The 16,672-nt window shown below is 40.9% G+C and overlaps 2 protein-coding genes across 2 annotated transcripts in view; both read left to right on the plus strand.

The window, feature by feature from the left end:
• The window catches only part of HERC2 (E3 ubiquitin-protein ligase HERC2), a 109,473-nt gene that overhangs the window by 23,032 nt on the left and 69,769 nt on the right, over positions 1 to 16,672 (plus strand). The window contains exons 18-31 of the mRNA XM_088269954.1: positions 373 to 574; positions 2,108 to 2,231; positions 3,224 to 3,312; positions 5,319 to 5,398; positions 6,399 to 6,610; positions 7,390 to 7,574; positions 8,470 to 8,674; positions 11,077 to 11,157; positions 11,335 to 11,485; positions 12,141 to 12,311; positions 12,759 to 12,914; positions 13,824 to 14,001; positions 14,563 to 14,681; positions 16,510 to 16,661. Coding sequence (XP_088126080.1) covers positions 373 to 574; positions 2,108 to 2,231; positions 3,224 to 3,312; positions 5,319 to 5,398; positions 6,399 to 6,610; positions 7,390 to 7,574; positions 8,470 to 8,674; positions 11,077 to 11,157; positions 11,335 to 11,485; positions 12,141 to 12,311; positions 12,759 to 12,914; positions 13,824 to 14,001; positions 14,563 to 14,681; positions 16,510 to 16,661 — 2,105 coding nt within the window. The remainder of the gene's footprint in view (positions 1 to 372; positions 575 to 2,107; positions 2,232 to 3,223; positions 3,313 to 5,318; positions 5,399 to 6,398; positions 6,611 to 7,389; positions 7,575 to 8,469; positions 8,675 to 11,076; positions 11,158 to 11,334; positions 11,486 to 12,140; positions 12,312 to 12,758; positions 12,915 to 13,823; positions 14,002 to 14,562; positions 14,682 to 16,509; positions 16,662 to 16,672) is intronic.
• LOC148303461 (protein yellow-like) lies at positions 14,991 to 16,127 on the plus strand. Its single transcript, XM_088269921.1, has one exon. It carries the CDS (start codon positions 14,991 to 14,993, stop codon positions 16,125 to 16,127), a length of 1,137 nt encoding a protein of 378 aa, XP_088126047.1.

Consider the following 16,672-nt stretch of genomic DNA (forward strand, 5'->3'; position numbering starts at 1 on the left):
GCATAGGGCACTGCATCATATAAACGCAGTGTTATCTTGATCGTTAACTCATGAAGGAAAGGTGATCAGCAGGGTAATATTGAATAAGTATTTGAGTGAAAAAATCACCTATATTTATTTGATCCCCCTCCTGGGAATCGAACCCGGGACTTTAGCCGAGCGTGCTGACCATTACACTACAGAGGCGGACACTTTGTGTAATACCAATCAAAAACCCTAATCATTCATCCTTCACTGTGTGTAATACCATTCAAAAACTCTAGTCAGCAATTGCATGATTTCTAGTTTATCTCAAATGTCTTTATTAGCTTTTGTTAGTTTATTAGCTAATGTCTTTTCAGCTATTCAAATCTTCACGATTAAAATTTCCAGCTGGAGGGCGTGATGGCGGAGTGCTGCGCCGAGGAGGCGCGCGGCTGGGCGGGCGGCGTGCGCGCGGCCGTGTGCGCGCTGGCGGGCTCGGGCGCAGGCGCGGCGCGGGCGGCCGCGCAGAAGACGCTGCGGCGCGCCTGGCCCGTGCTGCTGCCCACGCCCGCCGAGAGGGCGCGCCTGCTCTCCTCCCTCCTCCCCAAAGGTCAAATCACTTTGTCTATTATAATAACTCTTAGGTTGGTGACTGATCGGAGCTTTTCGTCGTAACGTAAAGTCGTGACATCGCTCACAGCGAGCATCAGCGAGCATCCGAAACTATGGATGGAGCGCTCGGCTCGCTGTACTGACTGCCTGAATGCTCGCATCGTAACGTGTTACGTTACGACAAAATGGCTCCGGTCAGTCACTTCCCTTAGAAGCTAATCCAATTTAACCTTTCCCTTACAGTGCTAAAAACTTCCAATTGCAACGGTGATATGTATTTTGTACACCATATAAAAATGTTTATTTTTACCCCCCTTGGGAATCGAACTCGGGACCTCCAGAACGGTAGCCGAGCGTGCTGACCATTACACTACGGAGACTGTAATATTTATTCAATATTACCATGGACTGGTACCTGAAGCGGGGGGCTGATCAACTTTCTTTCATGTGTAAAACGATCATGATAACACTGCGTTTATAAGACACAGTGCCCTATGCACCATTGGGGTGCGGATGAGGGTTTAAAAAAAAATAAAAAAATGTGATTCAAAAATCGCAAAAATGTGAATATTTCTAAATGTTACTTTTATTGACTATAGTTAAAATTGAAATGTAAAAATTTTGTAAAAGTTGTGAGTCCCGTAAATGCCCAGACTTCAGTATTCTTCTTCATCTATGTTGAGATGTCAAAAAATAATATGAAAAATAACTCCTATAGTTGGAGATAATCCAGATTTGTGAACAAGTGTTTGGACACACTCAAAATGTTGTCAATTATAGATGTTCAGTCAACTCAACCAAAATATTTAATAAAAGTCTGCTGCGTTTTGAAATCTCCCAATGTTCTCTGGTGAGTATTGAAAATTTGGGATGCTAGTGTACTATGTAATATGCAAAGGCAAATAGCCGCAAGTTAAATACAGTCGTTTTGAGATAAACAAGTTTATCTTATGTTTTGAATTAATGAATTTTTTTTTTTTTGTTTAACCGCTTTTTTTATTTCTAACACCTCTAAATTATTAATTTGGCTAGTTCTGTTATTACAATGCAAAATTTTTATCCCATCTTCAAAATTGAACGAATGATTATTAGATAAGATGTGGTCCGCGAATTCCGAAAAATTGTTATTATTAAGACATCTCATGTGTTCCTTAATTCAATTAGTAATAAATGTAACCCTGAAGAGGGCAACAGGTTGTTGCCGAAACTAGTTGCTTAAATAAAAATGTGAGTGGATCAGAACACAAAGTATTTTTATTTCTCGAAATAATATAAGTTTATCTTACCTTAAAATGATGCCTTTTGCCAAAACATGTATCAAATCAATACAATTTTGCGGCTATTTGGATAATGAATATCTTGGTAAAAGAATGAGATAGATCAAAATCTATGATTGTATATGATAGAGGCCAGTTATAAGAATGCTTTAAACCGTGTTAAGCCAAACAGCCGCAACTTGAGTTGCGGCTAGTTGCCTTTACACATTAGTGTAGTTGGCTGGTGTATTACATCATTCTTTCGTATGTTTCAGGTGGCGAAGCTGAAACAGTGTCTCCCGGCAGACGGTTCATGAGGGACCTGCTGGTGTCGGCCCTCCTGGCGGGTGGCGGGCTGCGCTCCACGCTGCGCCGCCACCTCAAGACTCCTCTCGACGCGTGAGTCTCGCCTTCCTCATCCTGAGTATCTAATAATTACCAAAGGGGGTATTTGAAAGACCCCAGTCTTATTCATAGAATATTGGTCAGTGGAACCCCGGAAATCCAAACTGATTGGGGGCTGTGGCCTGTTAAAATTTGGTAAAGTTGGTATTAGCCGAGAAATTTGTTAAACAGTACATACGTATACATAGTACATATGTACATACATAATACAACAGTAGTTACCTTGTACGCGCCTTTTATGTTGCAATCAATCTACTTTTTGCGTTTTTTACGGTACTTGAGTAGCAATACAGGTACAGTACTCTTTTTCTCTCCCAGATAATGCATACCCAAAAGCACTAAAGCAAAAGTGCAAGAATCCCGTATCCGTAACATGACCTTGCATATATAAGCAGGGTGCAAAAAAATGTGAGAGGGAGGAAAAAAAAAAAAAAAAAATACAGGTACTGTATACTGTCCGCCTCCGTGGTGTAATGGTCGGTGCTACCGTGCTGGAGGTCCCGGGTTCGATTCCCACGGGGGGTGAAAATAAATATTAGTGATTTTACACTGTAATATTTATTTAATTTTTACCCTGGACTGGTTCCTGAAGCGCAAGAGTGATCACCTTGCCTTCATGTAAGTAATGATCAAGATAACACTGCGTCAATTCGATTCAGTGCCCTATGCACCATTGGGTGCGGATAAGGGTTATAAGTAAGTAAGTAAGTTCTGTATACTTGATTAATTTTTTCTCTTCTTTACTTGATCTCCCTTCGCCGCTATTGCCAACCATAATTCCCTCATAAATTTGTTTTACTATTCTTTCTTCACTCATTCGATTCTCAGGCCAAAACCATCTCAACACGCCTTTCTTAATTGTATCAATATCATTCTTTCCTTATAACACGATTCGAACATCTAGCATACATCGTTTTGCCGCACATTAGTCTGAGAAAATTTCGACTCCAGTTAGTGGGAAATATATCATATGAGTTTATTTGCAGGGATGAAGATGAATTGGAACTTGACATGAGCGGGGATGAGGGCTGGGCGGACCCGTCGTCTCAAGATGATCTATCCGACGCATCTCCTGGTAGTAAAAGTCTTATTCATATATACATATCGGTAGTGTAAAGGCATATCTAAAGGGTATATCTGTCTCAGGCCAAATTTTACAGGAGAGTAAAAACAAACTTGTGAAATTAGATATTTTTTTCGGATGGCATATGTACATATCTTAAAAAAAACTAAATAAGTGTTGCGACTACAGCTTTATCCTTTCCCTAGATTATGGAATACACTATTTTAGACATTTTGTGGAACAAACTTAGAAAATGAAAATATTGACAGATATACCCCTTTGCCATTACACTACCGATATATGGTGATGCCTCACATAATGAACGCCTCGCATGACCAACGCCACCCACAACTTTCTGTTCCTCCATTACGCGACTTACACAACGAACCTCACTTGAAACAACGGTCTGTATCGTATTTTATCTTACCACTCAAGCGCTCCAAGATTGGATGCAGACAATGGTTGCTTCTCGTTGGAAGGGACAAGGTAGAAAGTGAATTAATTAAAGTCCAGGTGTAATTATTTTATTGTAAAACCTTTATACTATAAATTGTTATTGTATCTATTATATGTAATGTATTTAATCCAATAATTAAAAATAAAATAATAATAATAAAAAAATAATAATTGTATTAACATGAAAGTATCTCGGCTCAACACAAGCCATCCCTAAAGAGCCGTAATACGTATAGTAAAAAACAATAAAAAATTGTATGCATCTATGCAATAAATAAATAAATAAAAATAAATAAAACGCACTTGTACAAACTTGTAGAGGAGGATTTGGAGGAGCTTATTGAAGAACACCAAGAAGAACTGAAGAGCTCCAAGCACTTCTAGTCCAGCAACGTGATGAAGCTCAAAGGGAAGAGTCAACTGACAACGATGGGGAGCAATCAAATCAACCAATGTCAACTGCTGCCATTGAGGACATCCATCCTGCTCAAATGGGGAGAGGGAGTTTACCAACACTCACTATCCAAACTCAGCTGAGGCCGACACCAATCTCTGCAATTTCCGGCAGATGTTGAACAAGAGGGAGAAACAGACAACCTCGGAGAGGTTTTCTAAGAAGCAAAGAATGGAGCAAGAGGATTTGACCCTGCAAGCCCCGACAAATTTCTAAATCGACATGCCCTACGTAAAGTGCTCTAACTACATTTTCGTCAATTTTGAGATATTTGGTGTACGTTGTCAACTGACCGTTATCTAAAATATAAATAAATAAATAAATAATGAAATAAATTACGCCTAGTTTTCAGGCGTATAAGACGCTATCTACATCGGATTTTCGAAGTGAACTGAACTCCTAAAACGCTTACTACTTTATTTTGACAAAGCATTAAGTTTTGGAACGATTTAATACATTATTATATCGTGTATTTGAATGTATAATACTAGTTTAGAATTTCAGATAAAACCGTTAATTAATTTTAAAAAAATACATCTAAAAAAAGTTCTTCTAAGCTCTCCCCTGTAAAGTAACAGATTTGCAGATAGAGTATTTTACGTAGGGGTCGTCGAAATCTGAGTCTGACCTAAAAATTTCAAAAATAAAACCCCAGTTTCTTTTTTTATGATGCAGTAACATATTTTTTGCTACAGAAGGATTTTTTAAAAATATGTATTGTTATAGGAAAACGCATTTCACATAACGAACTTGCTCCTGGAACAAATTAAGTACGTTATGTGAGGCATCGCTGTATCGATTACTTAGTTATTGGACCACTTTAAGTAATTTGTCCGCCTCCGTAGTGTAATGGTCAGCACGCTCGGCTACCGTTCTGGAGGTCCCGGGTTCGATTCCCAAGGGGGGTAAAATAAATATAAGTGATTTTTTCACTGTCATATTTATTCAATATTACCCTGGACTGGTACCTGAAGCGGCGGGCTGATCACCTTTCCTTCATGTGTAAACAATCAAGATAACACTGCATTTATATGACGCAGTGCCCTATGCACCATTGGGGTGCGGATAAGGGTTTTATTATTAAGTAACTTGACATTTTATTGTTCAGAAGGAGATGGGGACGCGGAGGAACCAGAAGAAGACCTTACTGATAATGAGAAGTTAGATGTTGTGCCATTACTCCACTTGGTACAGTATTCAACTTTTTTTTCTTCTTCTTCTTCTTTTTAATGGCTTTTCACCCATCTTGGGTGTTATAGCCAGTGTCGAGTAATTTTTTATTTCCACTTTTTACATTTGACTTTCAAGTGTTAGTATTCCTGCTAGTGGGGTTAGTTTTATTAGTAATGTTAGTTTGTCAATTTGTAAATATCTTGTTCAAAGTATTTGTATAAATTTGTAAAGGTGTATAATGTAACTCACTAAATAACTTTTTTTAAAACAGTAAGAACTATTTCAGACCGATGGGAATGTGGAAGTCTGGGTGTTTACAGGGCTTTTGACTTGTTGGCTAGTTTAAGTCATTGTTCCGCAAAGTATGTGCCGTGGCACACTGGTGTACCGTGGTGATTAGTTGGTGTGCCGCGGAAAAAACGTCTAGTTTTGTGTTATACAATTGCTCCAAATTTTGATTGCCTGTGCTCAGTTAAGTAGGCTCACATTTCGCATTAAACACAATATGTTACCATAATATGTGAAATATGCACCTCTGAAATTCCTTAATTTAGTTGGTGTACCTTGAATAGAAAAAGTTTGCGGAACACCGGTTTAAGTGATCACTTATAACAAACCCAAAATATTGTCAATAAAGTAACTAAACCCTTAAAAAAAAGTGTACTAAATTAATAAATAAAAATATGGTGGATAGTTTTTTCTCGGACTTCCAATGAACATATTCTTCTATGTTGGGATGAAGATAATTTTTTATTTTAATTTTTTTGTATATTAAAAGTTTGTATATTATAATTACATTATATTGATAACTTTGTGGTATGGTAATAAAACACTCTCCTTACCATCCTTTTAAACACTTATTTGTGACTACCGGTTTCGGAAAATCATTCCATGATGATGATGGAATGATTTTCCGAAACCGGTAATCACAAATAAGTGTTTAAAAAAGTGGTATTACACAAAGTAAATAATGGATGGTAAGGAGATTGAATAAATGTTTAATTTGTTTGTGTAGGTGAAGCAGCTGATCCGCAACATCAGCGCGACGACGCAGATGCGGTTGAGCGCGCTGGCGGAGGGCACGGGCGGGGGCGCGGGCGTGAGCAAGGAGGGCGCCGGGGAGCCCGCGGCGGCGGCGGGCGTGGAGAAGGCGTGCTCCGAGGAGGCGCAGGACCACGCCGACAACGACATCAATCCCACCATTGACCTGCTGCTGCAGTACCAGAGGTCAGGGCTATGTTCTGATATTGATACATTTGGCATTTAATTTGCAGAACTCCATTTTAATTTATATATTAAATATTAAAATCAAACACTGATTTTTAGAGTCTACTAAATTGTATTTTATTATTAAAAACACATATAAATAAAATGAATGACAATTGTTTCGCCTTGTTGTGACATTTTCAAATGTCATAACAAGGCGAAACAAAACTAAAAAGAAATCTATCCCATTATCCTATCCCCAAGATATGAACATTTGAAAATTCTAAATTAAGTACCTACCCAAGTGAACAAGAGTAGCAATAAACATTTTAATATCCTAAATTAGGTACCTACCCATGCAGACAAAGTTAACAATAATCAAACGAAAATCCTTAATCAGATACCCACCCAAGCAGACAAGATAAGAAATAAACGTTTAAAAATTCTAAATTAGTTACCTACCCAAGTAGACAAGGTTAGAAAAAAACACTTGAATAACCTAAATTAGGTACCTACCCAAGCAGACAAGGTTTTTTTTAACCTCCACTCGTTTATGAGTGATTTTAGAAATAAATTTAAAAATTCTGAATTAGGTACATACCCAAGCACACAAGATTAGTTGTAATAAACATTTAAATCCTCAATTTTAAATGTTTATGACAAGAGTAGAAAATGAACTGCTGAAGAGGATTTTGCATGTAAGACTGGAATGGTGAAGGAGGTGTCATTTGTTGCTGCAGACCAATCCACAGGATTGAGACTACAGAAAAAAAAAATTGATTGCTGTTTGCTGTCCACAGGCTCCTGTTCCTGGAGCTGCGATCGCGCGACAGCGGCGTGCGGCACCTGGCGCGCCAGCTGGTGACGTCGCACGTGGCGCTCGTGGCGCGCCACTGCAACGTGACGCTGCGCCGGGCGCTGCCGCTCGTGCAGGAGCGCGTCAGCCTGCCCGCCGTGTGGGCACTGCTTAACGCTGACATTGTCGGTGCGTGAACAATTCATATTTAATACTTATGTGTATTTGGGTAATTATAAGAATTCAACAACTAAATAGCTTAGTAAAAGCAGAAAAAGGCCAGGAGTCACTAATTCATTAATTGAAAAACACACAACGAATAGAAGAAAGAACATTAATACAAATTTATAAGGCAAATGTGGAGGAAGGCTGAGGAAAACTTGGCATGATCAAGTATCTCAAATACTTAAAGTGGTCAGGTCAGGTTATTTTTTATTTCAAATATATGATTTGAAGATATGTTTGAAATATAAAAAATAATACCTAAATTGGGCAACAGAGTCCACTACAATCCATACACATAGAGCCACCATGCCAGAATACATTCAACTATCTCATAAAATTATACAGGAAAATCTGTTTGACATATTTCTTTGCTGACCCCGGCAATGAAATATCTCAAACAGATTTTCCTGGTACAGGCACCCATCTGTACCAGGTACAGGCAAATCCTCAAAGGCCATTTTTTCGCCTGCAAGAGGTATAGGCAAATCAGGCAAACGGTTAAAAAGATTTTATAATCTCTTGGAGTTTATGGCCCTCCAAGAGATTTATGTGCATTCCATATAGGCTGAAAAGCAGTACCTATCTTAACTTACCCGCGTGATGTATAAAAACGCAACCAGTACCTACCCTACCCTAGTGAGTAGAACCAGCTAACCTTACTACCTATGTCTACTGCTTACCCTAGTAAGTAGTACCAGCTTGCCTTACTACCTACCTCTACTCCCTACCCTAATTAATTCTCTGTGCACGCCACTGTTTATCGGCACGTCTGTTGGAATATTAGGAAATTTACAACTTATTTACTTACTCAATGTACCTGATGTATGGGTGATACATCTCTTGCTGCAAATGCTCGCAGGCACTGTGCTGTGCGAGCTGTGCGTGCTGCTGTGCCTGCTGGTGCGGCGCGTGGCGTGCGCGTGGTGGCCGCTGCGCTCCCTGCGCACGCTGCTGGGCGCGCTGGACGGGCTGCGCGCCGCCACTGCTGTAGCTCCGAGCCTCGACCTGCAGCAGATGGCCTGGCCCGACCACACCCTCGTGTGCGACCCACCACTCATCAGGAAGTAAGGAATCACTGTTCAAAATATACATAAAGGCCAACTACCACAGAGTGCAGAGTGTACAGAGTGCATTAAGGCAGCAGCAGGCACCTCAGTGGTTGGAGCGCTACGTGCAGCGCAGTCAAGGGATAACTGGAGAAGAGTCATTGCTTCTGCAAGGGTCACAACCCTCAGCAATGAGGATTAAGACGGAGAAGAAGACCACAGAGTGAAAGTTCAACAAATTACAACTCCGGACAGTCAAACAAGTATACGCTGAAACTATCCTTACATGAGCATTTAAGAATTACTCTCACAGATTGAAATTACCGCATTTTATGGTGACATATGTACATAGAACTACTAAATCCAAAACACAGAAACACATTAACTCTTTCTCCGCGCTTGGCATCTAGAGGTGATTTGCCGAACAAGGCCCATACGCGGCTGGCACCTATAGGTGACGCTGAGTTTTGGCCCTTATATCTTTACCATTTCATACAATTTTTGGTCGAAAATTGCTTGAACACAAGCCCTCAGCATATTTTAAGTGACATCTTACGAGATATGTCCTAAACATTTATAAAATAGTTTAAAAAAATCAGATCTCCGATGAACTGTGAGATTGCCCAATAGTTCAACTTTTGGTTGCTACGCAGCGCGCGCAAATTTCGTAGTTTTGAAGTGGATTATGCGTCAGTAAGGGTATATGCATAATCTTTCCGTTACTTTATACTAAATCTCGGTTCGCGGTGTACCTTTTTTTCCGAAATACTTACTTACCTTTATTTGTTTTTATTTTCTCGGAGACTTTTGCTAAATACCTGTGAAGGAGTGTTTTGTCCTTTTTGCATTAGCTTTTATTTTTGCAAAATATTATAAATCGCGTCACGTAACTTTTTTAAAAAATACAGTATATTTTTTTAGTTTTTATTTGTAAAAAATCCGATTTATATTACGAAGATTGTGTTTTTTACTGTTCGAAAATTTAGTGCCTTGTGATATATATTTTTTTAAGTTTATATTATTAAAAATGGAGAGCCGTAACCTGACCCAAAAAGAAATAGAGGATATGTAATGGATTTGTTTTTATTAAATGGATAAACGTTATTTAAATCTGTCACTTCGAAAAATATTGTCTTTGCCGAATTTCAACTAAATGTTATCCGCCAAATTATTAATAAATATTCGCAATTTACTAAAGCATTCCCTCAACTTCACGCGCGTCATGTGATACGGAAAGCAGAGTGTCATTCAAAAATGAGTTATTAAAACACATGACCCGACAGATTCCATCTACAGAAAAAAAAATCACTCCATTTCGTAGATATAAAATCTGCTCCGAGTTAGGGCAACGTAAAATGACAAGAGTAATGTGTTGCGAGTGTGATGTGTCCCTTTGTCACCTATCCTGCTTCCATACGCATCATGAAAGAATAAACTATTAGTTGATAATTAATGACTTTCCTAGTGTTAAGGTTATCTTAGTGTAATAAATCGTAAAATCATAAGTGGAGCTAGTGTTACCGCGAGTCGAGTTTCTCAAGTGCGAGAAATACGATCGACGCAGTGACCGACAGATTGATGACAAAAAATGACGCCGGCCGAGAGGTATGTTTTTTAGTATGGGAGGTTATTATTTATTTATTTCTCTGAAAATAAACAAAATAAAGATGGTTTCATAATTTGAAAAAATACTTTAGGTGTCAGTTGACATATTTATGCAACGTTATGAATTTGACAGATATCGTACGGTTTAAAAAAAAATGTTTTCGTTTCCCTAAAAACAGTGCCGCGTATGAGTGTTGCTCGCATACATTGAAGACGCGGAGAAAAGGTTAAATAATACGTAACATATACCTCTTTTAGTCAAAATAACTTTTATTGTTATAAAATAAAGTACCGTAGAACGGGGCTACTTGAACTTTGATGTGTTACTTGAACCCAGTACATACAAAAAAGATATTTAAATCTGTATTTGGTCTACAATAATGAACGTATCGTGACAATAAGTGTCACCTGTCAGGGAAACAATGAATCATATCGATACGTTTATTATTGTAGACCTAATACAGATCTAATTTATTTGTGTACTGGGCTCAAGTAATACATCAATGTTCAAGTATCCCCGTTCTACGGTACAACCTGCTTCCGTTATCCATAAAACCATTAAAATATAATAGAAACCTAAATGTGAAAGTTGCTAAATGTCATAATAAATAAAATAAAACATATGATTTTTATAAATAAATATTGTAAAACGTGCCCCCGACTGGAAAACTCAACAAGGGCATATAATCGTAATTTATTTTTACGTGTATGATGAAATAACACATAAAAATAAATTGCATGATTATCCTATATCCGGCAAAAAATTGTGTTTATTTTTGGAACAGATTATTAATTTTTTCTTTTTTATATTTCAGATGTGATATTGAAAATGAGATTAAAGATGGCAACACTCTCATTATTGTCAATGGGAAGGTTTACGATGCCAACAATTTAAGGTATTCATAATATTTCGAGTGTTCAAATACAGGCTGGTCAAAAGAATATACCAAAATTAAATGATATTTTAAGGCCATTAAAACCATAGAGAATGTGCAGAAATTTCCTACTTATTGTCTTTAGATATTTCATAAATCACAATGAATCAACCATGCATTACATGTGTTATTTTGCAGAAATGTAAACAGCAGCACCGAGGAGCTGATTCGGAAGTACGCAGGGAAGGACGCCTCTAGAGCCCTGTCCTGCGCCCCCCACAACAAGGTGCTCCCGCAGCTGTTCATGCGCCCCCTTGGGCTGCTGGAGCTGCCAAACTACTCCGAATCCGTGAGTACAGTACACTCCAAATTTTCAGGGTATGAATTAGCCGGGTAGCGGATTATCCGAAACACTTCAGTTGTTGAAAAAATATTTCATTAAATTAAAAGTATGTCACAATAGTACTTTTAATGTTGAAATACATGCTGAAGATGGACACATTTTTGTCCGCAGTGATAGAATAGCAGTTATCCCTTTGGTTACCAAAATCTGATCTGAAATTTTTGTTTATTACACCCACCCCTACTCTATTTCTTTCAACACCGGATGTCGGCAATCATGCCGGCAAGTCATTTAATTTTCAGTGTTAAACGTACGGCATAAAAAGGAGATAGACACGAGCAGCATTTAGTTGATGATTTTTTATAACGTTGCATACATTTAGTTAAATAAAATCCAAGAGATATTTTCGTCAAGCCAATGTTAAAATAATGGCGATATAGAGAGTGTTTATAATTTATCAAACGCATTTTACTGCATATTAAATTATTTATGTTTGAATTGTGGTTTTTCTGGCAAAGTAACCTCTAAAGTCTTGGTAACCAAAGATTATGTGACATGTTGGTGGGTTAAATTTGACAGAATTTGCTGGCTCGATGTGGTATCTTGCTCATGACAAATCAGTGAATACAGCCAATCACAAATCTCCATTGTGTTGTTCCAGGAGATGAACGCGTTCACGCAACTATACCACGTGCTGGGGGGCTGCGCGTGCCACCTGGCGCTGGCTCTGGGGCTCCAGGCGGCCGTCCTGTGCCGCTCCGTGCCCCAGCAGCCCTCGGAACTGGTCTGCGGGGCGCTGCTCTCCCATCCGGCCCTCTCCGGAGGCCTACAGGTAGAGACACCCTGCAATATATCTCTACTTCTTTTTTTAACCTTATTCGCGCCAGATGGTGCATAGGGCACTGCATCGTCACTGTAGTGCCCTATGCACCATAGATCACTGCAGAAGAGTGTACAGAAGCAGTGTTATCTTGATTGTTGAATGCTTGAAGAAAAGGTTAACAGCCCTGCGCTTCAGATAAATGGGCAATATTGGATAAATATTACAGTGAAAAATCACCTACGTTTATCTTGACTCCCCTGGGAATCGAACCCGGTACCTCCAGCAGGGTAGCCAAATATGTTGGCCACAACACTATGGCGGCGGTCTATAATATCTCTCTCTTAATAATTGTTATGACCATGGTAATATTGAAGTTTGGTTATTTATTTGTATAAGTTTGGTAAGTATGTATGTGAATGTGTGTGTTTATTCTCTAACGTTTCGTCACCATCCTAGATCCTGGACGCACCCAATCCGTACGACGAGGAGAAGGGGTCCGCCCGCTCCCCGGGCAGCACGGCCGGCAGCACCCCCTCGGCCCCCGTGCCGCCCCCGCCGCCCCTGCAGCAGGCTCCTTCCATCTCCGCCGGACTCGCGGATGCCAAACTTGTTGTGAGTAATTTTCTTATTCTTTGTCTTCATTCCTGAGGGTTGTGACCCTGCTATATGCATGAAGAGATAAAGAGGCAAAGAATATTTGCAAAAACAGAGTGGCGTTCTATTCTCTCTGCCTATCCCTGAGGCGAAACGGCGTGATAGTTTGTAAGTCAATGTTTCCCTTTTTATTATATATTACAGATCCCTAACATTACCTTGCTAGTGTCCTTAGGGCGTTTGTGCACCACCCGTAATTTTACCGTCCGGCAGTCTGGTTTTGAAAAATTAAAGCGACTATGACAGTTTAGCGTGATGAAATTTACACGCAACGTGTTCACGCACCAATCAAGAGCACCGATCCGAAGAAAGATGGACAAAAGCACAAGCCAATCCAATCCAATCATCGTTTTAAAACGCTAACTAACGTGCCGGACGGTAAAATTCTATGTAATTCCATGTAGTGCACAAACGCCCTTAGTGTGATATATTATACATTACATCGTTTCATGGTACATCTCCTTCTTCTGCGTCTTATTCCTCATTACTGAGGATTGTGACCCCTTGTGGAAGCAATGACTCTTCTCCAATTATCCCTTGACTGCGCTGCACGTAGCGATTTAATTTCCGAGCTGCAGGCTGCTGCCTTAACTTGATCGGTCCATCGTGTGGGGATCTTCCTCTCCCTCTCTACTCCTCCAGGCTACCGATCACAACCAGTCGTTCCAGGCTATCTTCATTTACCACACGCAACTTGTCCAAAGAACTGAAGAATCCGTCATGTACAGACCTTGGCCAGAGTCAAGCCAAGTGTAATGCCTGACTAATGAGCTTGTTGTGAGTAATTTTAAACAACAAAATATCCAGAGGAAATTGAAAGTAGATTGAATAAGGAATGAGAGTAGACTGAATGCTTTTTTGTTCTAGCCTGATTCTCCGGCGGCGTGGCTGTGGTTGGCGCTAAGCCACGTCGCGCGGGGGCGCATAGGGCCCGGCCCGCCGCAGCCCCCAGACCATCCGGCCGAGGAGCTGTCGCGCGCGGTCGCCGGCGCCCTCATACACCATCTGGCGCTGAACGACTCCGCCCTGCGAGCAGCCCTACAAGGTAACGATGTTCTTTCGCATTTTAAAATTAAACCAAATTATTTACATTAACAACGAATTTCTCTTCTCTCTTTCTCTCTCTCTCTACCACCACCATTCGCCTCCAACCTCTTCTGTCTTCAGCGGCTGACTTCCAGTTTGCCAACTGCAGAAACTTCTATTCATTTATGTTTCTATCTAAAAGAATATAAGATTTTTCTAGTCATTAGAAAAAGTTTTTTTTTTCAAATTGAGTTGAAAGCTGTCCCACCGCATTCCCAGATCTGATACAGAAGCATCTAGGCTTCCTGACAGACCCTCTCTTGCAAAGCAATTTTTTCAAACTATGTTGCGAAATTGATTGAAAATGTGAAACAACATAAAATTGTATCCCGATTTTACTGTGAATTTACATTTAAAAGCTTTCAATATCCCTGTCACTGCCTATCTAAATAAATACAATTTTGTAAATCCACCACCAAATTTTCTAGGCAGTAAAAGGGAATGTTAAAGTGATATTACACAAAATGAACGATGAATGATAAGGAGAGTGTTAATACAAAGTAATTTTGAATTTGCGCAGAGGCCCAAGGCTACTGTCCCCGGCTGGAGGGCGGGCTGGGCGAGGTGGCGGAGGCCGTCTACCAGAACAAGTGGCGACTGGCCCGCATGCGCCAGCAGGCGTGCCGCAGCTACAAGGAGGTAACAGTCCATCATATTATGCCACTCCAACAACTAATGTTGGACGGGAAGCGTCAAAAACATGATGAGCCATGCGAAATTCTGACAAGCTCAGCTTTTTCCTGAATAAACACACCTTTTTATTAGAATAAATGCATAAACATGTAAAAATCTATTCCGTAATATGTTTACATAATCAAATTTCATATCCGGGTAACGTGATGGTTGAAACATTGACAAATTGTATTAGAATGCATAAATACCGTCTTGCGATGTTTATATTTTTCAGTTTATAGTTGAATTTCTCAAGTCTAGTTTTGTATTGACAAGATGGCCGCTGTTTGTCCGGTCATTTCTTTTGTTTTATTGTCCATTGTTATGTGGGATTCGGAGGCCAAGTGCCTCGAAGGTATTGGCCAACGTTCCTACACCATTTCGGGTCGCAGTCTGGCCTTCTCTTCGGAGAACGAGAAGCAGCTGTACAAGGATACCGGGAGATATATTCCTCGGAACGTGTTGGCGACCAGAATGCAGTTTCACCGCAACAAGATGATCGTGGCGCAGCCGCGGTACAAGCACGGCGTCCCGGCCACGCTCGTCGCGGGGGATCTGTGCACCAAGAACCTCCAGCCGGTGCTGAAGCCTTTCCCCAGCTGGAAGATGCAGCGGATCGGCAACTGCGACTCTTTTCAATCCGTCGTCGATCTGTTCCTGGACTCCAACGGACTGCTCTGGGTTCTAGACTCGGGAAGTATCGGTATGCTGGAGGCGCCCAAGCCGCAGTGTCCGTGCGGACCTAAAGTCGTGGCGTTCTGCTTGACCAATAACAAAATCACGCTTACCCTCGATTTGTCCGAACTAGTTTCCAGCGCGACGAGTTTACAGTATTTGGTCGTTGACAATGCAAACAATGGCACGGATTACGTGTACGTTTCCGACGCGGCGGGAAAAGCCCTGTTGGTCATCAACGCGTCCAATGGAAAAGGGAAGAGACTGGAGCTGCCCAGCACCGTGACGGCTGGCGGCGCTTGCGATAACGCTCTGTACCTCGCGATGCTCAAGCAAAGCGGTCATAACCATCTCTTCTTCTCCTACCTCGACTGCGAAGGAATCTTCAGCGTGCCCGTGGAATCTTTACGCGAAAACGAAGCACCTACGATGATCCGATTGGTCGGAATCAAAACGGACCCTATGGTTTTCTGCGGCACGGATGGAAACAGCGCTCTCTTCTACCGCCACAAGGACGAGGACGTCCTGTACGCGTGGGATGTGAACTCGCCGTTCAAGGCGGAAAAGAAGAATGTAATTCGTAGGGCGGAAAATGGGCGATCGGTCACGCACGTGACCGCGGGACCTTGGCGCAGATCCTGGGTCATGGAGACCAATACTAGAGAGTACATCAGCAACTGCACAAGCTGCTTCGGGCCCTCTACCCTCATCTCTCCCCTTGATAATCCAGTCCTTTAATCAATATTTGCATAAATATTCATTGTATTAACATTGTAAAAATAAATAAGTTCTGTTAAATATCGTTTTGTTTTAATTCCACACAGCGGAAATACTTCATTTTATTCCAGTAAAAGGTACCATGTTCTTCTTCTTCTTCATGAGCCCTCTGTCCTCCACTGGTTGATATAGGCCTCTTCCCCTTTCCATTTCCTCTGGTGGGTTGCTGCTTGCAGCCAGTTTTTGCCCTCCACAGCGACTATGTCGTTGAACCATCTCTTTTGAGGTCTACCTACACCTATTTTGTTCTCCCAAGGACTCCATCATAAAATTCTGTGGTCCATCTTGTAACAATTTGATTTAAAAATAAAAATCCAAGATATATGTGGTGTGATCTGTCAAGGTTTGCGCTCCTCTGGTGGAACGTGCACGTTTCTTGGTGCTGGAGGTGCGCGCGGCCACGTCGCCGGCCTCCGCAGCACTCCCGCGCCTCCGCCCCCCTCCCATGCCCTTTACACGCGTCGCGACGGAAGTCATGAGGAATAAAACGTTTAGGTAAGTTATAC

The sequence above is a fragment of the Brachycentrus maculatus genome, unplaced genomic scaffold (assembly GCF_059751285.1).
Source record: "Brachycentrus maculatus isolate JH-2025_06_01 unplaced genomic scaffold, ASM5975128v1 h1tg000368l, whole genome shotgun sequence".
Lineage (NCBI taxonomy): Eukaryota > Metazoa > Arthropoda > Insecta > Trichoptera > Brachycentridae > Brachycentrus > Brachycentrus maculatus.